General features: G+C 42.1%; 1 protein-coding gene across 1 annotated transcript in view; it reads left to right on the top strand.

The window, feature by feature from the left end:
- Positions 1-1,294: 1,294 nt before the first annotated feature.
- The window catches only part of GALNT5 (polypeptide N-acetylgalactosaminyltransferase 5), a 41,988-nt gene continuing 17,581 nt past the window's right edge, over positions 1,295-25,701 (top strand). The window contains exons 1-3 of the mRNA XM_025854374.2: positions 1,295-2,844; positions 16,586-16,752; positions 18,338-18,457. Of these exons, the coding sequence (XP_025710159.2) occupies positions 1,403-2,844; positions 16,586-16,752; positions 18,338-18,457 (1,729 nt within the window). The 5' untranslated portion in view covers positions 1,295-1,402. The remainder of the gene's footprint in view (positions 2,845-16,585; positions 16,753-18,337; positions 18,458-25,701) is intronic.

Genomic DNA, 25,701 nt, shown 5'->3' with positions numbered 1-25,701 from the left:
TCACAAAAATTATGAGAGTGTTCAAAAACAAACAAAAAATATGGGGCGCCTGAGTGGCTCAGTAAGTTGAGTGTCTGCCTTTGGCTCAGGTCATGATCCTGGGGTCCTGGGATCAAGCCCTGAGTGGGGCTTCCTGCTCAGTGGGGAGTCTGCCTCTCCCTTTCCCTCTGCCACTCCCCTTGCTTGTGCTCTCTCTCCCAGTCAAATAAATAAATAAAACCTTTAAAAAAAAATGAGAGGTATTTTATTCTAGACCAGTGTTTCTCAGCTTTGGCTGTACATTATAGAGACCCGGGAAGCTTCGCAAAAGCACAACACCAGACCAACTGCTGTCGCTGCCCCCACTCCCCATCAGTCAATCAGAATAGGGGGCTGGGGGGCCACTTCTTTAGAGTGATTCTAACATGAAGCCTGTGTGGGGACCACTGCTCTGCCAGTCTCCCAGTGCTGGGGTACCAAGTCTGGTCCAACCCCCAAGACACTCTGCAAAGTGTTTGTTACCACTCTGTGGCAAGATAAGTACCGAAACTGAGAGTAAGCGTTTAGAAGCTTTTAGAGCAATATGACAAATTAAGTTTATGTCTAGTCAATCTAATAATAAAAATAGATGGAGTCATTTTAAAAAACCATTGACTTCTAAAGAAACATTTTGATTCCCACTCAAGGAAAACTGCTGAGTGATTAAAGATCCACCTCCGATATTGAGATCGCACTAGACCCCTTCTTTAAGCTGTTCCCTCTCAAAGCCGAAACATGAAGGTCAGTGATTGTTTGCTGGGCCAGGTCGTTCAGAGAACTGGGCACAACAGGGTTAATGAGCAGGCATGGGGTAGGTGGGGTTACAAACCAGGAACACATGCCCTCCAACTTTTCTTTCCTTTTAATTGCCCAGAAAACACACACGCTCTCACCTAACACGGAAGGTGAGAGCTGAATGAAGTTTTCTGGGTAATGGCTTGAAATGTTTTCCTTATGAGAAGTGGTGTTGAGTTACAGCGTGCAGACGGAGCACTGGGAGGAGAGAAGTGGCAGCCCCAGCCCGGCCCCCACCTTTTCTTGGGCTTATAGGAAGGTGGACGTGGGCTCGGTGGGGGGAGACAAGTGATATGTTGAACTGTCCAGTGGCTGGAATCGACTGCTCCCGGAGTGACCAACGGGCAGTGTTTAGCATGGTTTAGCCAGGGGACAGCTGAGCAGGCACAGAGGCTCTGCTGTGAAATGCCACGCAGGCGGAGACTGACAAGCAGTCGGAGCTGAGCTTTCCCCCTTGGACCGCTCTTGCCGCTGGGTTCAGGGGAGGGGTGCTTTCTGGCAACCCTGCTGCTGCTACTTCAGCTCCCTCTTCCCACTCAAGGTAAGCAGGCTCCAGGGGAGGGTAGGCTGCAAGCGAAGCCTCTGCACCATGAACAAGATTCGAAAGTTTTTCCGAGGAAGCGGGCGAGTCCTGGCATTTATATTTGTAGCTTCTGTCATCTGGCTGCTCTTTGACATGGCAGCTCTCCGCCTGTCATTCAGTGAGGTCAACACTCGGGTCCTCAAGGAAGACATCGTTAGGAGGGAGCAGATAGGATTCCGAGTTCAGCCAGACCAAACTAAGATCCTTTACAGCAGCATAAAAGAAATGAAGCCCCCACTGAGGGGACATGGGAAGGGCATATGGGGCAAAGAGAGCTTTAGAAAAACTGAGAAGGGTATGCTCAAGGTTGAGGATGACTTGGACCAAACCCAGAGGGAAAGAAAAATGCAGAACACCCCGGGAAGGGGCAAGGTTGCCCCTTTGTGGCATCCTGAGTATCTACAGACCCTTCCGGTGACTTTGACCAAGCAAAACACAGAGAGGCAGGACCTCAGACCTGAAGCCTACTCTCGCCACATGGCAAAGCAAATGAGAACTCAGGGGGCTCAGAGAACCCCATTCCTAGCTGCAAGAGAAACTCAGTTGGCCGAAATTTCTGCACATGCAGGGCCTGACCGTATAAACCAGGAGGCCCTGAAGAGTTCTAGTCTTGGCAGTGATGCATCAAAACAAGCAGCCGAAAGAAATCCAAATGTGACCCTCAGTCCTGATACTGACAGATCAAAGCAGCAATCACAGGCAGTAGCAAATGAGAGGACACACCCTGCCAGCCCACTGTTGCCAAAATCTAGGGAAGCCATAGCCTTAAATAAAACTGAGACTCAGAGCAAAGAACTAGATTCAAATAAACACGGAGCCAATAAGAGCCTTCCCTTTTCCAAGTTTATTGCCAATTCAAATCGCTCAAAGAAGCAATCTATTAACGAAACACCGTTGGGAGGCTTGCCAAAGGATGATGGAGCCAAAGTGGCTGGTGGGAAGAAATTCAGTTTCTCTGAAAGCCACGTTGTGATTATAACTAAGGAGGAGAAGCTAAAGACAGACACCAAACAGGCCCCCAATCCTAAAAACAAAACTGTGCTCCCTATTGTATTGGGTGAAAGCCGAGGGAAACACATTTCCAGGAAGAGAAGTGAGGCATCTTTCCCTCCACGGAGAGCAACAGTCTCTCAATCCCATCAAGCCGTAGCTGAGGGGCTAGAGCCAGCAAGAATCAGCTTGACTGCCAAGGCCCAACCTGCAGAACTCAACCAAAATCATATAAAAGCCTTGTTACCTGAAGAACGTGGAATGCACCATGTGTTAAAAATTGACGTGACACTTTCTCCAAGGGATCCCAAAGCTCCAGGCCAATTTGGACGGCCCGTCGTTGTTCCCCGTGGAAAGGAGAAGGAGGCAGAGAGAAGATGGAAAGAAGGAAACTTCAATGTCTACCTCAGTGATTTGATCCCAGTGGACAGAGCCATTGAAGACACCAGACCTGCTGGGTAAGATGCATTTCTCTTCTCTTTCCTCCATCTGAAGTATTTTGGCCCTTCTGTCGAGATTTATTTCTAGATAATTTTACATGATTCTTGGTCACCTAGAGAATTAAGACAACATTAATCATGAGACATAGTCCAAATAGTCTACCATCCACATGGAGAAAAATTCTGATATAGCATATCCACTGTGTTCTCTCTCTCTACACTTAACTTCTCTGAGACTTTGGCTCTCACCCCTATCAGCTCATGTTCCATTCCTTTCCTCTACTGAAAACCTATTCAAACTATTAGATGAACGTAATTCCTAATAAGGCATATTTGAATGGTAGATCTTAAAATGTAATTCCATTAAAACTGTGACAATGACATGAATTCCCAATTTCAGAACTTTACATTATTAGCAAGTTTGTCAGGGATATATTTGGGAAATGAGCACAAAGTGCCTTCTAGGCCTCCCTGGAATTATATCTTAACCAGTAGAATTCTGCCTAATCATGACTAATGATCACCATAAGAGCAACTGAAGAAATGACTTTACTCCCTAAAATTGAATGTCCGTTGTAGGTGGGATGGTAGACATTCAGGAGTTCAGTTATAGAGGGAAAATAATGTTGGGAAAAGTCGGCCAGTTAATAGCATGCAACACCTGCAGGATGCATAAGAGCCTATAAACAACCACTTATATGTTTAGAATTTCACCATTTACAAAGAGCCTACATACGCACCACGTGAACTTCATGAGAACCCCAGAAAGGAGCTGGCAGACATGATGGGTTCAGATTCATAGGTGAGGGCCCTCAGAAGCTGTATCACTTTCCCAAGGTAGCACAGCGCTAAAGCCACCCAGTGAGCCTTCGTGAACCGGTTCCTCAATGAATTAAAGTCTTATAACTACATCGCCAGGGAGTGGACCAAATCACAGGTATCTCATCTGATTCAAATGCAGTTTGGTTCCTGGTTCTTTTTGGCTCCCTCATAAGTGAGGGTACTTTGTAGCCATATGTTCATATCCATTAATTGATAATACAGTTCCACGTATGCCCTGATAGTCGACTCCTGAGCCAATGTTGGCCTAGAAGCTGGAATTAAGGAATGTCAAGATTCAGACTTAGCAGCCGTGGTAGGTAAGCCAGTGACCTTGTTTGACCTCAGTGGAAAACTGTTTGCGATCTAGGTGGCCAGTGTTCCTAGGAGGAAGGCAGATAATAGATGTGTCTGTCCTATTTGTAAGAAGAGCCTCTTCATGGTGATGTCAGCTAAGGGAAGCCGTCTGCAGCTCCCTCGGCCGTTGGCAGACGGCTATCAGTCAAACACCGACGCCTGCTTAGACTACGCACCATGCCACTCGTGTCCCTTACCCTGGTAAAACACAGAACCCTGAGGAGAACACAAATAGGCCCAAAATAAAGATGATAAAACTGAGGCTGTGGTCATAGATCAGTAAATGTAAAGTAATTATTAAAATCCATGCTCAAGATTATGCTGTGCTCTTTATCTCTGGCCGATTACCCCCCAAAAGGATCCTAAAAATTATGTGGGACCAGCTATGATCCAAAATCACGTATCACGCGTATATTTATGTATGCACACAGAAATGGAACACGAAATGCCCGAGAACGAAGCAGTAGGTCAAGTAGCTTCATTTTTGCATCCCTTCAGTGGCCTGGCAGACTGCTTTGGAGGCTGGGGAAGAGCCAGGCACTGCACCGAAGTTCGGGCTGCAGTTCCAAACCAGAGAAAGGGCAATTGCGTGAGGGCCAGCAGCAAGTAATAACGATGTTATCGGCCACGTGAGTTACTGAAGGCTCAACAGTGCCCAGCGCCTATTAGTTTCTGAAAATTGATGAAGGTGGCAGAAAAGTCACAGGCAGGCTCTGTCTTCTGAAGGAGGCGGTCCCAACTGAGGAGACACTGACACGTGTGCTTGAGAGGATGAGTCAGATAGCATGTGGCCAGGCCCCCGCCCTCTTATCACACAACCCACCTTGGCTAAACATAGGCGCTCTCGGCAAGCTGCCTCCCTGATGCTCTATGCCAACAGGATGGAGGTGACTCTGTAGCCACCAGGGATCCTATGTACAGGGCCCGCTGAAGTATTTACAGCCCGTGTGTGCCACTCTTCCTTGAAAGAGGGTAAATTATTTTTCTTCTCTTTTACCCGAACACTCTGACTATAAATATGTGCAAATTATGTATTCATATGGATAAAGGTTGGGAGAAAATACAAATGAAAAACATTTGATTCATCAGGTTGGCATGATCTGAAGTCTTCTTACTTTGAGTTTATTTTTAGCCTTGCTCACAAAGTATCTGAAATAGCTCACAAGAATGCACACAATAAGATTTTTGAATATACTAAATTGTAAAAGTCAGCGTAAGGGGAAAATTGTCATAGAATATAATAAGAAAACACGTGAGAGGGAGAGACGAGAGAGAGACAGAGAGAGCTCTAAGAACACAGGAGGACAGGAGGGCTTGCCTTAAAATTAGCCACAGTAGCAGCCCACTGAAGCCCTTAAATTCTAAGAGTTCTGGGGTATATCTCCCTCACTGCTCTTTACATTTCCCAAAAATGCACCACTATGGGATGATTAACACAGTAACTGGCATATCATAACTGCCTATTGAATATACATTGAGCCAAAAAAAGGATGAAAGCCATAGATTTGCTAGTACGTTCATTTAAATTCAATTCCCCTGAGTAAAGATATTAACCAGTACCAGTTAAGTTAATATCTTCTTAAGGATGATTTAAATGATATGCCAGGATGAGGTTGGCCCTGAGAAGGAGAGGAGACAAGCAGGATGTCCAGGGCAATTTCACCTGCTCTAGTTCCAAAACCAAACCCTTTTTTCCAAAGCTGCTCTTCCTTCTCTCCTGAGTCCCAGAGAACCATTTCTAAGCTGTTAAGATGTAGTCATGGCCTCTTCCAAAAGCACAACGACTCCTCTCTGTCATCAGCATTATTCTCGCTCTCCTTTGCAGTGCCACCCTAGTCTCTGTCCCTTGCAGGATAGCTGGAGCTTTCTGCATGTGACATTCTCTCTACTGTGGGCCCTTCGCATTAACAACGTATCTCATTACCTTTTCCTGCTTTTCATGTTCCGTACCATCCACTGATGTTCCTCTTAACTGGTGCCTTCCTACCGGCCCCACCATCCTCAGCTGGTCTGACATTACTCAAAATCCAACTGCAGCTTGTCTCCTCCTAGACCATGACTTGACTGTGAGCTCTAAATTCCAACGACCTTTAATGTGCTCACAGTCACTGAAACCCTCCCTATCATGTGCTCTTCCTTCACTCGAGCCTTGACGATCTGTTTTGCCTCCTCAGTGAAAGTATAAGCTTCTCCAGGAAACTCTGTCTTTTCCTTCATTTTTTGCCCCCTTGGCCCTGAGCAATATGGTTTTAAAAGATATGTTTCTCAGAAATGCATTTTTGGAAAATTGATATTACTTTAAAACAATAAATGAGGGGTAGCTATTCAAATATGGCATGCAGTAAGTCTTTTTATAAATTAACAATGACTTCTTAATTTTTCACTTTGAATATATAGAGTATGTTAGTATCTGGTTTCAGGTAAATACATCCTGTTCTAACACTATGATCTATTCATTGATTCAGACTTGCTCTTTAGTTCATAGTTTTATTGTTTGGTTTTTCATTTTAATGTTTTGACTTTCAAGGGAGGAAAAATCTCCTTATTTTATTTATAACAATGTTTGATGTCCATAAGTAAAATGCAGTTTCATTTTTGCCTAGAATTTTTGCCTATAAAATATGCTTCAAATAAAAATTTTTGATAGTCATTTTAAAGTTCCATATTTAGGGGCACCTGGGTGGCTCAGTCGTTAAGCGTCTGCCTTCGGCTCAGGTCATGGTCCCAGGGTCCCGGGATGGAGCCCCGCATCGGGCTCCCTGTTCGGCGGGAGACCTGCTTCTCCCTCTCCCGCTCCCCTTGCTTGTGTTCCCTCTCTCGCTGTCTCTCTCTCTCTCTCTATCAAATAAATAAATAAATAAATAAATAAATAAATAAATAAATAAAATCTTTAAAAAAATAAAAATAAAAAAACAAAGTTCCATATTTAATTTTCTTCTTTATAAAAAGCTAATCCTTACAGTTCTGGCTCTCAATTGTTGAAGTTTGTTTCAGTCAGCCATAATCAATACACACAGATTTTGCTAAAACACAGTCCTATCTGTGGAAAAGGCAGGGCCATTCTATGGGAAGAAGTCTGTCTTCTGGCCTGCCACTATCTAGTTAAGATGACACTCCAAAAATGAACTTATTTGAAGAGTGCACTTCCGGAATCTGTTTTAGAGAAAAATGACTCAAAAAATTTTTTGCTGCCAGCATTTAGTTGGTTAAAGTACACTAAGAATTATAGCGTGCTGTTCTACCACTACTGCATCATCACGAGGTACTCGGTTGCTTAATTTAATACTTTGCTTTTCCTACAGAACTCTGGCCAGCCCCTCTATAAAGCAGTTACAACCGATCTTTACTCTCTTTAGCCCAGAGCTGGGACTGTCAACCAATAATCTGATTCCTTCCTACACAGCTACAGAGACTTTTCTTCCGGCACATATGAAAAGCAAAGGATAGCACCATACATTTGCCACAAACCAGTCTACATTACTGAGGGGGAAGAAAAACCTTTCTGGAACCTTCAATTCCACCCCTTCCTCCCCTCTCAATCTTACTGAGGTCAAAAACCGTAACTAACAAATTACTAGAGGAGGAGGAGTCAGGAGAGAAAACGTAAACTGACCACATATCTGTCTGAAGTTCAGGCTCCTAAGAATTTATCGGGCTGGGAGAAAAGAGAAACTCGAAAGTTAAATGAAGTTCAAATTTTTTATTTTTACACAGGATGGATATTGTAATTGATGACATGAGACTGCTTTTGTGACTAACAGTGAAAAGGGAATATTATCTAAAACTGACTGCAGAAGTTCCCTGGGAAACTAAACAGGAGCAGGAAAGAAACATCTGCCAAGATGATTTAAAAGGGTTATTTCTGGCGCTTCTGAATTGTGCGTGCACGCGTGTGTGTGTGTGTGTACATTAGTGCACATTTGTGTTTGTGTGTTAGAGGACAGCGTGCTCTTTCACTGAAAAGTCACGTCGGAGAGCAGGAAATAAAGAGCAAAATCGGTTCAAACGGTACAGGCTAGACCATAGCATACAAAGGTTAAACATAACTGAAAGATGGCACAGTGCCTTTCAATACTTTTCATTTATCACACTCACCCCATCACATAAGAGTAATAAGGAGAAAGATGATCAGAGGACATAAAACACATTTCTGCTCCTAACTCAAAGAAAAGAAAACAGTGAAACTGTTTGATTAGTGTAAAACTGAGAAATGTTAAAGCAGATCAGTGACTTTTTCTCCTAAATACTGCCAAAGACCTAGAAATGTCTCTGAGAGAGAAGAGTCAATAAATGTAAGAATTCAAACCTATTTACACTTCTCTTTTGCTCATCTAATCCATGTGCCTAATTTAACCAGCCTAATTTTATCAAACTCTTGCTGCAGTATTGCCCTGGGTACTCTTGTCTCAGAAAATAACTACCTGTTGGGCTGTTCTGGGCAACCCATTCCCAGCAGAACCTCTCAAGAATGAAACATTGTTTGCTCAAGGGTCAGAAAATTGGGGAAAAATAACAGTGTTTAGAAGCTCTCTTTTGTTGTTTGCTTTCAAAATGAAAGGAGCTTTTTAGAGTCCCCTCTATGTTTAAAAAAAGTCTACATTATTCCAAACTAAATTATCTCCTAAATTGGCTCTGCTTCTAAAATGTTGTTATGTGGACATGTGTGAGAAGGAGCAGTATGGAGAGACAGTATTTACAAGGGCCTTCCCAACTTGCCTCCTCTCATCTGATCCTTAAAACCGTTCCTTAGGGCAGGGACAGTCACCGTCCCAGCTCTGCCTATGGAGAAACCGGACCCTGAAAAGACACCTGAGGTTTCAGATGGCAGCAGATAATTTGCTGGTAGCAGTCCACTTCCTTCTGCTCACCGCCTATCAAGAGTGGGGCTCCCTGTACCAAGCAGCTGGGACCGTTCATGCTTCACGCACACCATCCCGCTTGATCCTGACAATAGTCGTCCCAGACAGATAAAGTGTTACATCCCCTTAACAGATGAGGAAAAAAAAAAAAAAAAACACAGTGAAAGGTATTCTGGCCAAAGGTCCAACAGCTCACAAGTGACAGCATTGGGACCCAAACTTTAGCCTTCCAATTCCCTCTCGCTCAGTAACGATTCTACCACACTGGGCTGGCTCTCTCCCTGAACCAGCTCCTCAGAGTGACCATCACCCTCACCTCTCTTGGGCTTGCCCAGGCTGTCTGAATAAGGGGATTCTTGCTTGCTGGGCCTCACCAAAAAAGTGCTTATTTATGTTCTAGGCAATGGTGTCTTTGTGTGTGCACATGTATGTGTTATAAGTATGTGTGTGCGCACTTTAATTCTAACCAATCCCCACAGCAATGCTACAAAAGACGTACTGACACTCAGATGACTTACAGATGAGAAAATGGGGCCAAGGTTTGAGAGGAACAAATGATCTATCTGCTGTCCCTGCAAGCCAACAGTCGAGTTGTGACTCAAAGGAAAGTTTCCTGACATAAAATCCTAGTCCTCTTTCCATAAGGATACAGCTCCTCCTTCCTTTTCCTTTGCTTACTTATAATCATATAACTTTGGCAGAAATTAAAACACTTCTCTTCCTCTTCCTTACACATGAGTCAGAGGTGTGCGAAAGGAATTAGTGTTGCATGTCAGCTACCTCCTCAGAGAGAAAATTGATAGGAAATTATTTTCTATACAGCACTAAGCAAAGGAGAGTCTAAAATTGCCAACCACAGCTCAGTGGTGAGCAAATGGCCCTGAGCTCCCACTATGTGATCTACCATCTGAGCAAGGTCCCTGCCTCCAAGGCGACTACAGCAGAACGTTTTGTGGAAGCACAGGGTACTCCCGGAGTAAGGAGGGGAGAGCCCGAAACTGGCTTGAGAGAGGACAGAGACCTGAAGGGGTAGGGAGGCAGAGAAGTGGGGAAAAAGGGTTAAAAAAAAAAATGACCCATTAAGAAACGGAAGGAAATCCGACATGCGGTGGGGGAGAGCGATGGAAATGAGACCATGGAAAGTAAGCAGAATCCAGATCCCCTTAGGACCTTGTTAAGGTTCTTCTAAGGACCAGTGGGAAAATGTGGAAAAAAAAAAAACAAAAACAAACATTTAACTTACCTTTTCTCAGGGGCCTCGTGACCCAGAGGGAAGCACTTACAGGTGAACAAGGCTCAGGTTGCATAGACAACCAGAGAATGTTAGTCCTGGATGAAGCGTCAAAGTCAAATCTAATCCGGTCCCGAAGTCAGAGAAGGGAAGTGACTTGCTCAAGGTCATAGCCACCCCCAAGGTGCCCTGACCGCCACCGAGAACTATTTCTGCCACATGACACCACCTCTGCTCTTTTCCCTTTCATCCCGATTTCACTCTGACAGCTGCTTGCTCAAAATAGATGATTGTTAAAGTGGGGAATGTTGATCCTGAGTCCAGTAGCTTGGATGGATATAGGGTGACCTCAGGAACCACAGCCTCAGCTGGCTGAGGCCTTGGGAGTAGTGGTGAGTGTGACTGAAATCTTCTCAATTAGCAGTCAGGCAATTCTGACTGAATGTCAGGGTTGTCTACCCTAGAAAGAACAAAACATAAAAGTAAACTTTTTATATAACTATACCCTGTTGTCAGGGAGAAGCCAAGAAGCCCCAATATATTGAACGTCTTGTAGAAAAGAGTACAAATCTGGATGGAGCTCCTCCTCAGCATGCCCGATTCCCCTTCTGATCCTCTCGAAGATAGCAGAGCTTAGGGAGTGAAGGCCCCTGAAGGCTTACCTCCAGGCACTAGTTGAATTGCAAATCGAAGTTGAGAAATATTTTCCTCGACCTTCTGTTCAAACCTGAGAAGACTGAAACTTGACCCACATAGTACATTTTGACAGGTTTGGAATAAAATGAAAAATTCATAAAAATGAGAGAATGTTATCATTCCCCCAATCTTATGATCTGAAACCTTCTTTATTGGATAGATGACATTCAAATCAGGTTAGTGGCTGAGTATTCAGCACACACAAGCCAAAAAGGCAAAACACATCACTCCCTGAGTCTCTTGATAACTGATGAGCACTTGATAGATCTGAATTAAAGGTTTGCCTGAGAAAAGGTCAGTCTACCCAGTCAAAACGTGTGTGTTTGCATTGTGGACACTCACAGGTCCTCACATGGGTTTTTACTATGGGACTTACACAGTATTTTTTATCCATTATCACGTCAAATCGTCATAGACATTTTGTGAGGAAGGTATTGTAATCTTCACCCTAAAAGTAAAGAAACTGAGGGTGTGCACAGTTACACAGTTTACTGGTGGTCACGCAGCCAATAAGTGTCAGAAAGGAATTAAAACTCTGTCCCTTGTCATCTTTCCCAAGTCTAGAGAAAGTTCAGAAAGCTGTGCCACCACAGTAGTATCAACTATTTGCTGGACAGTGGACCTCATGGCAGACTCCCTGTTTGTGTTTAGTACTTGGTTGTCCGCCATATGGAACTCCAGGCTTCCACCAAACAAAACAGATCGGGTTCATTTTCACATATAGCATGGACTCTGTGGACTCTAAACACCTGACTTGTGGAATGGATGAGCATAGAGAATAAAAATATGATTTCTTAACCTCAAAAAAGATTACAAACGCGGAAATCGCTTACATTTAAATGAGACTTGACTTGAGCTGCAACTCCTCCCCTCAATATAGCAGAAAGCAGGGTTTTCAATAGACAAATTGGAAGAAAGGAAATTTGCTTTTAGTTGGTCAGTGGAGGATAATTTGAAATTGTTTTTACAACCTGTAGTAACCTAGATGACTGTCAGTACATAAGAAGGGTGCAAAAGTTCATGTGGAAAGGCTTTCTGGTCTGATGCGCTGTGCCTTTAAACAAAGCAAGCTTGCTAGTTTTTCTAGACACCTGGAAACTTGTTTAGCCTGCTGAGTTGTGCAAGAAACCAGGTACATATAAATATCAGAGTGGCCTGACATCTCAGCCACCCAAAGCAAGGGACACTCTGCAACTTCATATTTCGAGCCTCTCACTTCCTTCTGTGCTCCCCTTCCCCCAACCTTTAATGCTGCCCCTTTTTCCAGGCACCAATGTGACCTGTACAATATAATCTCCCACAGAGTCATCTTCAGTGGGTTCTTAAAATGCATCTGAAGTACATGTCTGCCAATAATTGGCACGGGTACTACTTATTTCTTGGAATACTGGCATCTAGTGGAATCCTTCATGATCCCACCCATATGGATTTCTAATGTTAAAACTAAGACACCATGATGGGATGTGGAGAATGGAAGCTCAGATATTTGGCTAGTGGGAGGTGCCTCCCCCAAATCTCAAATCACTGAGAGCGCTTCCCATCTCCAATTTCAAACTGGTTAATGTTACAACACTTCTTGGAAGTTCCTTCTGAAAGAGGCCAAAAATCTACTGATTTATTATTATATAAGAAGATTCATCTGCGTTAGCCTACATGGTTAACTTCCCAATGTATTCCTGTTTGTAACTAGATTTTCTAATGTCAACCAAATTTTAACAATAAAGCAATTCTTAGGACTTCATGGCAAGACTTGTTGGTTCAGATGGCTCAGGCGAAATTTGTGCAGCTGACCCTTCCTTTTTAGAATTGGTTTGTTTTAAGTGTAAAATGTGCATTTTCCATCCACTTACATTATAAAATTAGAGATGAGGAAGTCATAGGAAGTCGCTGATGTCTTCCTCAGGCTATTAAACTCCTCTTAGTTTTACTTCCTCTCTTCCAACATACAGCCCACGATGGAACCTTTACCCATTTTATACCAGTATCCTCAAAATCCTCTATCATTTTTCTTTCTACTTTGTTTGCTCTGATGACCCCTAGACTTGGACTAATTTACCAGTCTGCCTTTATCTCCTCTTACACCCAGGCTGACAGACCCTGGTGGAGTAAATCACGCCGGTATTTTGACTAAAATTTTGAGATCTCCAGAAATCCTTTTATGTGTAGTTGGCCAGTACTCTCTCCCATTATCCATAGTGTCTATTCCAAATATTCTCCATTCTTCTCAAACCCCTACCCTATCACATTAACAAACAACCTTTCCTCCAACATGAGCTACAAATTCTTTCAACTTCTCTGTGCATAAACTCATCTATATACATTACCACCTTTTTTCTTCCTATCTCAAAGAAAAATGTCTCTCCTTCCCCCATTAATCTTTTGATTTAAGCTCCATTCCATTTCCATTTTTTCGTCCTCCCGTTTAATACATATTTATCAAATATTAATTATGTGCAACTATGCTAGAAGCTTGTGGCATTGTAGTAAGCAGGAAATTCTGGATGCAGAAGCCAAGAAATAAAATCAATAAATTAATGCCATGGCCTCCAGAGCTGTGAAAGAATATGTTTCTGTTGTTTTAAGCCATAAAGTTGGTTACAGCAGCCAGAGGAAATGAATATAATTTTGGTTTCAAAGAGTAGGTTGCTGCTGTAACAAATATCTAAAAATGTGGAAGGATTATTCAAGTAATAGCCAAAGAATTGAATAATAGATCAAAGCTGGGAGAATTTTGAGAAGCATGACAGGCAAAGCCTACATTGCCTTGAAGAAATTGTTGGTAGAAACACACATGTTAAAGATGTTACAGGTGGGGGTGCCTGGGTGGCTCAGTCGTTAAGTGTCTGCCTTCGGCTCAGGTCATGATCCCAGGGTCCTGGGATCGAGCCCTGCATTGGGCTCCCTGCTCAGCGGGAAGCCTGCTTCTCCCTCTCCCTCTCCCCCTGCTTGTGTTCCCTCTCTCGCTGTGTCTCTCTCTTGTCAAATAAATAAACAAAATCTTTAAAAAAAAAGAGATGTTACAGGTGAAGGCTTAGAAGGAAGTGAGAAGTACAGAGAAGAAAGCTTCTGTCCCTTTTAAGAATACACACTGTCTTGAACAGAATTTGGTAAAAATATGAGCATTCTAAGTGCATCTTGTGAGGGTCCAGAAGGAAATGCAGAACACATTACTGGGAACTGGAGGGAAAATGATCCTCCCAAGATAGTGGCAGAAACCTTGGCTAAATTGTGTCAGATAGCTGTGTGGAAGCAGAAATTGCAAGCCATGAACTTGGTTAGTTAGCTGAAGAGAAGTCCAAGCCAAGTATTGAAGGGTGGCCTGGTATTTCTTTTCTGTTCAGAGTAAAATGTGAGAAGAAAGAGATAAATTGAGGAAGAAACTGATAAGCAGATTTTTTTTTCCAGTAATTTGTTACAGCAGCTATAGGAAACTAATACAGCCTTTAGTGAAGTCAGGGATATCTTGTGTTATTTAGAAATGCCAATTCATGGATCTCTAGGGTAGAATCAGATTACTCTAGGCTGCTGCTAGTTAATGTTAACATTGGGTACCTAATCACTAGATCAGGATACCTGATGAAAATGTGTCATTTTGATTTTACATCACTTGAAGATTCAGGACATGCTCCTATCAGCCCTCAATTTATTTATTTGTTTGTTTATTTATTTATTTATTAAGTTTATCCACCAATGGTAAGTAAAATTAAATCCACTTTGTCTTAGAGCTCAAGTTCCCAAACTGGCTTATCAACAACGTGTGGGTTGTCTTTTTGTTTGTAGATTTTTACCTACGTTAGTTTGTTTGTTTTTTAAGACACAGATTCTCAGGGCCTATTCAGAACTGCCGAATTGATTTTCTGGGGTCGGTGATTGGATATGTATGTTTTCATAATGTTTTGTAGGTTAGTATCATAACCATCCACTTTAGGGAACCATTGAAATTACAGACCAAAGCTGGATTTGCCTACCTTAAGAAATTCTTAAGTATCTGCTGTTTGTCAGTTATATAGTAGGTGAGTTCTATAAAGTATTTGCATTTAGTCTTACAATAAGGTGATTCTTCATCTCTGCTTGGAGGTTCTTAATCTCTGGCAAATCGAGGTTCAAAAGAGTTACACAACTTTAATCTAAGCCAGTATTCAGGGGATCAGGTATTTGCCCACATATGTATCTGATTCAAAACCCATGCTCTTAGTACAGAATAATCAGCATAGTGCAGTGGACTGACAACTATTTGTTCACATTTCCATACATATCCTTTCTAGGTGAATCATGCTGGGTAAGTCATCTAACTTCTCCAGCTTCAGTTTGCTCTATTTAGAGACGAGGGTAAAAATATGGATCCCAAGCAGTTGTTACAATTATCTACATAATAGTACTTTATTAAGTACTATTGATAAATGGTGGATGCATCAAAATATGGTTTTACCATGGTTTTTGCTCTTATCTATTTCTTGTTTAACAGACTAAGAAAAGTATAGCTATAATGTCTGGCAGAAGTTCCTGCTCCCACAAAATGTTACATCTGCTGCCAGCTTCTTTTATTCTTGAGAACTTAAGGCTTCCTGAATGGCTATTTCTGGAGCCAGACTGGACCAGAGCTTGAGTCCCAACTCTGCCATTTACTAACAGTATAATCATGAACTAGCCTCACCATGATTTCAATTATTCCTCCATAAAAAAAGGGGAAGAGATGTTGTTGGTTTAAATTGAAATAATACAGCCTGCCTATAATATTTATTTATGATCATTGTAATTTAATTATGACATTGCTAATAGTAGCTGAGTTAGAAGGATGACAAATACTTTTTGTGAGGTTCCAGTCGGTACCCTCCTATGAAGAGTAACAGGCAGGGGATGGAAGAATGCCAGCAGCAAGGCAGTACACATTGCAGGGTGTGGGAAAAAAACCCAAGACCAATTACAACCCACCTGAATACCAACTCCCACTGTAGCTTTATCCTCCTCCCTGTGGTAGGAGGATTCGTTCTACTGTGGTTACTCTGTAGCACAGAGAGTCTCAGCAAGTAACCCCTAAATAGACAGAGAAGATGAAGAGTTTAATTATACATTTCCATATATATCCATAAATGCACTCACATGCAGGGTGGGAGAAAGGGAGAATATTTCCTTTGGCACTTGGCAGGAGGCCATTTGGAAGGGCAATCAGAAACTACTTGGTAACATTAAATAAGTAAGAGTGTTCTCTTGTGGTATATGGTCTAAGTAGGAGAGCAGTAGCTACCATTTGGTGAATTCCTATGCCAGGAACTGTGCTAGACATTTTACGTGCATTCTCACTAGACTGTAAAGCTCTGTTGAATAAGAACATTTACCTAATTTTAAAGATGAAGAAATGGAGACACAGAAAGATTAAGTATGGTATCAATGGATAAAGATCTGAGAAATATTGGGGGTGAGATTCAAAATAGTGTCTAACCACCTGCAAAGCCTACTATGTCTTGTCCCCTACAGCAAGATGCCTCCACAGGAACTTCTCATGTCTTGCATTGCTAGTCCTTTTATAGCAACTACTGTTCCTGGTTATTCTTACTCTGCTTGTTTATTTTGCTTATACCCCTCCTCAAGAAAAACACATGATAAAATCATCACTGATATATGTAGTAGACGTTGTTGGATGGCTGGATGGATAAACAGATATATAGACAAACAGATAGACACGCAGACAGATAAACAGAGCATGTCAGTGTATGTCTATCTACATAAAATTACACTCTGTGACTTTTAAAACCATCTCTTCGGCTTTAAAATGAGCCCTGCTTGTGTCCTGGCCCAGGTGTGCAGAGCAGCTAGTTCACGATAACCTCCCGACCACCAGTGTCATCATGTGCTTTGTGGATGAAGTGTGGTCCACTCTCCTGAGGTCTGTTCATAGTGTCCTTAATCGCTCTCCTCCACACCTCATCAAGGAGATTCTACTGGTAGATGACTTCAGCACCAAAGGTAAGAAAAGCACTCCTGGAAAATTAAAGTTTGATATGAGGTGATAACAATTTGGGTGGATGGCAAAAATATCAAATCATTGCTTCGTGTGGTGCTTTAGAGGCATAAAGCCAAGCATCTACGGGATATAGAAAGTGAGTTCTATCTTCAGTTAGCTGTCTCAGACTTCCCTTCAGCTGTGCCTTCTCTGCCATGTAGAAATGATTTTCTAACTATAGCTCCTTGGAGCACTTTGGAGTTCCAGAGACCAGAAGATGTTCAACTGTTTTATGAAGTCTAATAAGCAAGTACCCCACAATTAATAGGATGCCTTTCCTACTGGTAATAAGAGGTCAGAGTTAGACTCTATGGAAAACAAAGAAATGGAAGGCCAATGGTTTCTTCCTCAAGGGCAAAGTACATTATGTGTTAAGTGTTGAGAAGACAAATTGCCAATAGAACCAAAGAGATGAGGCTTCAACAGAGTGCAAAGGCAGAATCCACCATGGTCTGGAAGAAGTGAAGAATCTCCCTCTTGGGGAGATCACATAATTTGTGTATTAAGTGCTCCATTTCCATTCGAGGTCCCACTGCCATCACATTACAAATTCTCACAATGCAGCCCACTTCAGAAAATTTTAGAAAATAGCAAAGAGAGGATAGCCCTAATAGAACAGCTTAGCTCTTTTCATGACCACAACGGCATGAGCCATTTTCCTCAGCCTCAGAGCTCCTACCACAATCACCCTGAGTTCTCTTAGCAGTGAGATGCCTAAGAAAAACTGGTTGAAAACTTTGAGAAGGAGCCTTGAAAGCATAAACAGAAATAATATCCAGTCACCAAGCAAATAATAGTCTTTTTATGAATGGCAGATCCAGGGACCTGAAGAACCCTTTGGAGAGACCTGGAGCTTATATGGTTTTCAGGGTCCTCTTTAAGAAAAAAAAAAAAAAACGCACAAAATCAGTAGGAAAGTGAGCAGCAGAAGTACTTCTGGAAGCCTTTCCTACCTGGGATACCTGTCAATAGCTTAATTACACATCGAAGTGACTGCAAGTCATGTAAATATATCCCATAAAACCCCAACAACATTCCTTTGGATGGATACCTCTTTGGCCACCCAACAAGACAAAAGAGGTATGACTCAGAGGGTGTCAGAGTAGGGAAGTGACAGTGCCCTTAACCAATTGCAGTTGTAATATCTTTCTTTCACAAATTTTCCAGTTTGCATACAATGTTTAGCCTCTTGTCTGGGTCTTGGCACAGGCCTTTGTAAGTTTGTACAGAAACTTGAGTTTCGTTTATTTCAGGGCAAATTTGCCCATCCTGACAAATACCCAGAAAAGGTGAGCCCTCCTCTATGTCACTTGGCAACACTGGAAAGAAGGATTTGGAATCAGAAACAGATAGCTTGGAGTACTGGATGCAGACAAAAAGCCATCCAAGAAAATGACATCAAAAAATAAAATCATGGTCCAAGGAATAAAATTTAGTGACTACAGTAACTATCATAGTTTCTGGAATTTGATACTGAGAAGCCACTGCTAGTATTATCCAGATCTAGTTACTTAACATGTTTCCTTGTCTATTCTTACTGTGATACAGACTACCTAAAAGGTAATTTGGATAAATACATGTCTCAGTTTCCAAAAGTTCGGATTCTTCGCCTCAAAGAGAGACATGGCTTAATAAGAGCCAGGCTGGCAGGAGCACAGAATGCAAAAGGTAAGAAGCTGCTAATTTTTTGTTGTTGTTATATTTTTGTTTTAGTTTATTTGCTTTCAAATATATAGCAAATTTGAAGTAATACCACAGTGAACACCCACATAGCCATCATCATGCCACCAATTTTTAACTCTCTGCACCATGTGCTTCATCACACATGTGCACAGACACGTGTTTATATATACCCACTTTTGTCTTCAACTTTTGGATTTGCAGATATCATGCCGCTACAACTCTGTGTACCTTAGTAGGCCTCTCTGCAAAATACAGACGTTCTCTTAGATAAGCACACTTTCCTATCTAAATATCATCTGGTTTATGCTCTTTCAGACGTCCTCATTTGCTCCTCAAATGTTTTTTATAGCTACTTCTCTCTTTTGAAATTTGAGATCTTATTAAGTTCCATGCACTGCATTTGGTTGTTTAGTCTCCTTAGTTCCTCAATCTAGAGAAGACAACATACTACTTACTGTTGACTTGTTCGGTTTTTTTTAAAGTCCAGGCCATTTGTTTTGTACATGTGACCACATTCTGAAGTTTTATCATTGTTGCCTCATGTTACACTCATGATGAATGTTATGGAAGTGAATATTGTATAGTATTGTACTACGTAGGTGGTGGGAATTACTTATTGTCTATGGCTTCAAATCAAGAGACCCATGATGTCAAGTTGTCCCCCTATGGGAGATAGTAATTTTGAGCCTTTGGTTAAAATGTCACAGCCAGGTTTTTCTTTTGGGAGTAAGAAGTAATTTGTGATGTGATACTTTGATTCATATGAATACTGTTTTCCTTACATTTTACTCAATGGTTTTGCACCCATTGGTGATCATTGCTTAAATCAGTTATTACACGGAGGGCTGTCCATCTCTCCGTCCTTCCCCCCCTCTTTTTTTCTTCCTCCCCTCCACTCTCTCCCTCCTTCGTCTTCCCCTCTTATGCTCCTATCGATACTAATTTATGCTTTAAAAAATTCAATGTGTATATTATTAAATTTCTTCCTTCCTTCCTTCTGTCCTTCCTTCCTTCATCCCTCCCTCTGTTTATTTATTGATTGATTGGTTTGTTTGTTTCGTTTGTCTATTGTACTCAGTTTGTCCCAAATTTGACCACTTGGAGCCCCTCCAAGCCTATGCATTTTTTGCCTGATCCCATCAGTATTTGAGGACTTAGACTTGTTTCCTTCTCTCTTCCCTGACCTATGGGTATGTCTGCTCTTCTGATAGCTCTCTCTGTCTTCCCAAAGAGCAATAAATACGACTTCTTTTCTTCACTTTTTTTTTAGTGTGTGGGTTGGTGAGTGAATGGGAGGAGTCAAATCTTTTCTGCCCATGAGTACTCTAAAAAATGACATCAAACATATTGGTTTATTTTTGTATCCTTCTGTGGAAGGACCCGTACCCCATAATAATTGCTGAACTTATATACCAGGTTCTATTCTAAATACTTTCTACAGTAATTGATTTAATCCTCACCAGAACCCTAGGAGCTAGGTACAATAATTTTCCTCATTTTACAGATGAAGATAGGGAGGCAGGCACAGTGAGGTTATGACTTGCCCAAGTTCTCCCCGCTAGCAAGTGCTACAGCAGGATCGGAAGCCAGAAACCTTGGCTCCAAATCTGCACTTATCTGCTACACTTTGTTGTCTCTCGATATCTAGCCGCCACTCTCCCCTGTAGACCATAGCATTGCATAACTCCACCACCTTGAATTTAAGCATGTTCTTTTTTTTTTTAAGATTTTATTTATTTATTTGAGAGAGAGAGAGAGAGAGAGAGAGAGAGCAAGAGCTGGGGGAGAGGCAGATGGAGAGAGGGAGAAGCAGGTTCCCCACCGAGCAGGGAACCCCATGTGGGGCTCGATCCCAGGACCCTGGGATCATGACCTGAGCCAAAGTCAGACACTTAAAAGACTGGGCCACCCAGGCACCCTGCATTTAAGCATGTTCTAATCGTAAATTATCTGCTCACCTAAGTTACACTTCCTTGTAACTAAACCCCAAATTTTGAACTTTTCTTATCTCATTGGTTTGCTAATTTCTTTGGCTTGTAATGGAAACTTAAAAATTAACTACAAACACATCACATCAAAATTGACATTGCAGTGATAACGAAGATTCTTAATGATAGACCGCATTTGGAAGATTAAGTAAAAATCCATGTTTGATTTCTTTTAGGAAGTAATTGCACACAAATTGTACAGAAGTAGGATAGTGAGGAAATAGGCCAAGTAGGCAAGTTTGGGGCTAAGATCTGGAGGAAGCACATTCCCAGACAAGTGGAACAAGAAGAGCAATGTCCTGGGGCGCCTGGGTGGCTCAGTCGTTAAGCGTCTGTCTTCGGCTCGGGTCATGATCCCAGGGTCCTGGGATCGAGCCCCACATCGGGCTCCCTACTCCGCGGGAAGCCTGCTTCTCCCTCTCCCACTCCCCCTGCTTGTGTTCCCTCTCTCGCTGTCTCTCTGTCAAATAAATAAATAAATAAATATCTTAAAAAAAAAAAAAAAAGGAGTGCAAGGTCCTGATGCAGAAATATGTTCTGTGTATTAAAGTTAATGAAAGTTTATTATGGCTGATGGGTATTGACCATGGAGAGAATGATAGGAGATTCATCTGGGGGGCAAGGAAAAGGCAGGCTTTTGTAAAGTTTTATGAGTCATTCAAGGAGTGTAGGCATTATTCTTGGTATCATATGAAACCAATGGAGTACATTAAAGAGGAGGATAAAATTGTTTGACTTAATTTAAAGCTCAATTTGGCTGCCTTGTAGAGAATGGGTATTAGGGAGATGAGAGAGGAAGGAGGGAGACCAATTAGGAGGTTATCATCACGGTGCCTGGGTGGCTCAGTCTGTTGAAAGTCTGACTCCTGGTTTCGGCTCAGGCTGTGATCTCATGCGTCGTGGGATTGAGCCCTGCGGCTGGCTCTGCACTCAGCGGGGAGCCTGCTTAAAGATTCTCTCTCCCTCTGCACTCCCCCCCCCACTTGCTCCCTCTCTCGCTCTCTCTCTCAAATAAATAAATAAATCTTAAAACAAAAGTGGGGGGAGGCTATTATTGTTGTCCAAACACCAGGGAGGTACTCGGGCAGACGAAGGAAGGGGTCAGAGTGAGAATATACTGTGGACATGGAGCCCACGGGCTTGTCATCAGATAAGATATGAAGAGAATAATAGAAAAAGAAAAAAAAAAAAAAAAAAAAAAAAAAAAACCCTAGAATTGGCATCTGAGCAACTTGGTGGGCGGTGGGGCCATAACCAGAGGAACAGATTTGGGATTGCTGTTGAGTTCCGATTTTGTCCATGTAAATTTGAGATGAAAATGAGACATCCATGTAGAGAAAGCTGACAAGTGTAGAACCAAAAATGTACTGCTTACAAAAACCTTCTCTCTGCCTGCATGGGACACAAAGCATGCTGGCGATCATCTCCAGAACAGTCTAAACTGTTAGACAACACGGAAGGCCTCTTCAGATGGGCTGCAATGAACTCACTCAAAGAAGTTGCCTTATCGGCCTGCTCAAGCACTTGTGGTTATAGAGCCAGCAAATCGCGGTTATAGAGCCAGCAAATAATTTCTTTGAATTTAGAAAATCCAAATGTAACAAGGTAAACTTGGCTCTCAGTCAGTCATTAACACCCTTGAGTGCATGAGCTCAGTTTCCGTTTGGTAACTCTCAAAACTATTTGTACCATGACCCATGTTAAGAAATAAATCTTACACCACAACCCAGTGCATATATATGTTACACATGTCACTACAGTAGACATTTCATGAAATAACATGTGCAGCAGATTCTAGTATCTTCTATTTTATTTGTTTTTTAAGATTCTGACCGAGCCCACTATATTGTTGTAAAGACTTGCTAAGGGGTCACAGCTCTAGTTTGGAGAGGCCAGCTAGGTGCATCTTAATTGCTTGCCACTGTCTAGTGAAGAGCTGCTTCTCAAACTATCATAGAAGAACTTTTTTTTTTCTAATTTCCAAATTTTGTGGACCGGCCCCTTTGTAAATTATACTAAAGATAAACTACCTAAGAAAGAAATGGAAAAAAAGAAAGATATGTACACAATTATATATGCATTCATCTATACTCTATGTATATAGATATATACATAAATTTATTATGTATAATACATACATGTGTGTATGTATAACATAGATAAGACATAAATGACATAAGTAATGACTTTTAGGTTATATACATACACCTGTATAAAACAGAGAATAAATTAACAAATTCCAGCAAACTGCTAGAGTTTTAAATCATCCATTCTCAATTTCCGTTCCTATCTCTGATAGCAGGGTCTATGGCCCCCACTTTGAGCAGCATTAGCAAAAGGCCAATGCCTGAACTTGGAAGAAGCTGAAAAGTGTGTTCTGATGGAATTAGTTAACAGCCTTGTCCAAGAATACATCCAAGGGCCCTGAAGTGCACCTGGCTCCTGTAGGAAATTCAAGGGGCTTCAGAAGCCCGTAGCAGCTTTAGCTGAGGAAATAATTCAGGAACTGTCCAGGGCCTGGCCCTAAGCGGGGCTGGCCAGCCTGTTAGTTCTCCCAGACTTCCCCTGGGCATCCCCCAGCCACCCCAAGTAAAGCACAGGCAGGACACATTCGGGGCCTGAAAAGTCTCTGTAATCAGAGATCAGCAAAGATACCAGGGGCAGAGATTTCCTCTGGACTGCCTCAGCCAAACAAAGAGATGAATGACAAGAATCTGAATGCAGAATCTGACAGGCCTTGACAGCTATTGTTTCCTAAAGATTTACCCTTTAGAATTCAGGGAAAAGGGAGGGGAAGCCACAGGTAAGGATGAGATCAAAGATCCAAGGACCTGCAGAAATTGGTCAGGTTTGGTCCCAGGGTACTATTTTGATCCCAGAGTATTATTAGACTCTCTGAAAGTACATAATACAAAATAATAGGGGCAAAACAGTGACTCTCTGACCACTAACAACGTTCACTACATGTTCAGTTTCCGGTGCACGATAGGCTCTTCATCTGGATATGCTTCAGGCAAAAAGATCGGGTCCAATCAGTTATTTCCTGAGAAGGAGGAGATAGAGAGTTCAAGTAGGATTTAAAAATCCGAAGGGCAGGCCACGGTCAGTGGATCTCTAGGGAAAGTGTCCTATAGGAAGCCAACACAAGTAAAAAGAGACTTGTAGTAAATGAGGTACAAAGTGAACAAGCTGACCACTCAGATCTCGTGTGAGTATTGAACAAAAGAGCAAGTTATTGCCCTGCCAAGAAGAGTCGGCAGATGGGCAGGTTCAATAGTACACTCTAGAGAGTCAGAGTAGAGATCAGATTCTCATTTCCTTTATAACAAGGGCATTTGGCAAAATACATGACATTGCTGTGAACATTCCAAAGAATCAGTTGGCTCACTTGAAGTATGTGGACTGAAATGACATCTGACTCCTGGACAACCTTAAGGTCTCCTGAAAAGCGATGGTCCTTCTGTAAATTTCTACAACTTGTTTCTGCTGCGGGTAAAACAGGTGGTTTCTTAGCATCACTTATAAATTATTATGTAAAATTAAATGGCCAGCCAGGTCCACATCCCTCAAGGAACCCTAAAGACAACACTCCAACACTAATTGATGCTGGCAACAATATTCCAAGCTGGTTGGCTAAATAGAAATGGGGGTCTGTACTCAACAAGGAGCCAAAGCTTTCTGGCATGGGAGCATCTCTGGGTTGGTCAAGAAGTAAATAAATGAATAAGTCACAATCAAACCCATGTGCAAACAATCCAGCATCGCTGGGACCTACTCTTAGGAAACAGAAAAGCCTGCCAGGTGGTCGTCAAGATAGGATTATTTGGGGCTCTAGCTTAAACACTCATGGAAAAAACAGTAACAACACTAGCTATTTATAAGGAATTTAGGTATTAGGAAGATCTTAGAACTATCCCAAGAAGGTAGATCTCAGAGAGGTTAAATAATTTATCCATTGTAGCTAAGGAAAGCAGAGCTATGTGGCTTCGATACTTTGTTCATTTCACCATGACCCTCAGGGTTGGGAAGGGTGTATGTGAAACGTCCGCAGACCATACCTTCTACAAGTAGAAGTCCTAACCAGAGTCAGCTACATAGATAGCTCCCTGGTCTAGTTCCGGAGATCCTATTTTAAATTAAAGTGTCTGAAAGTGGAGCAATGACATTCATGCATGGGAGGATTCTCTTCTCACCCAAAATAAAACAGTATAAAATTCCAGTCTGTGTTTTGGGCAGAAGCTGCTTCCTTTGGGTCCTGGCAACAAGTGAATGAAAATCTGTATGGGAATCTGGGCCAGGTGGGAAATGAATGTAGGTTTGGGTACCCATCCTGCTGCCACCAGGGATTGAGAAAGTCGATCCAGGCCCCTTTGACCGTACCAGCTTACTCTGGGGATAGGGACAGGCAGTCTGGTAGAGACTGCTCTTTGGTTCGAACGGACCAGCAGTAGAAGTAGTGACAAAAAGGAGGTTATCTTCTGCACATGCTATTCACTAGCCAAGTAGGACCTTAGCAGGCCATGTTTACACACCCTACGCACCTAGATAACCCCTGTGAACCTTCCCACACAGGGAGCGGGCTGTGCAAAATGACACCCTTAGTTGATAATGACCTTTCATTATCAAATAAGCCATAATCTCTGAAAATAGGACTCCACCAGCATGATCAGGAGTTGTAACCACCGTCTCCAGGAGTTGGGGATAATGGGGGGAGGGGCTTCAGTCTAGCACTAGCACCTGGTCCTGCCTAGAGACTTCTCAAGAGCATTCCTCACCAAGACCTTGGCTAAAATCAGTTTCTTTACCCTCATGCAAAAATTCCATTGTTGATCAATTAATACACTACTGAACCATTAATGAAGAGGTATAGCTTTTAGTGGATAATGAACCATCATCTAGGTATTCAATTTCACCTTGTTCCTTGCCTGCTGCCGTCTTCTGCTTTTACTTTAAGCCTTCCCATTCTCATAGCCCTGCCTCTTTCTGACCGTTTTTTCTTTCTTTTTTTAAGAACACAGGCAATGGAATAAACTATGTATTTTCAAATATCAGGCTGCCACTTAGCTGTGCAAACTTGAAAAAATTGTTTCAGTTCTTTGTTTCTCTTAAATGGGAATAAAACTTAGATCTGCGTCTCATTTCTTAAATGGAAAGAAAAATTAGATTATACTTCAGGTTTGTTGTGTGGCTTAAACAAGACACTCATGTAGAATGCTTAGGACAGTGTCTGGCATGGAGTAA

This window comes from Callorhinus ursinus, unplaced genomic scaffold (assembly GCF_003265705.2).
Source record: "Callorhinus ursinus isolate GAN/ISIS: 27379988/994484 unplaced genomic scaffold, GSC_fseal_2.0 scaffold2, whole genome shotgun sequence".
Lineage (NCBI taxonomy): Eukaryota > Metazoa > Chordata > Mammalia > Carnivora > Otariidae > Callorhinus > Callorhinus ursinus.
Note: the sequence above shows the minus strand (reverse complement) of the source record. Positions and strands in the feature narration are given on the sequence as shown.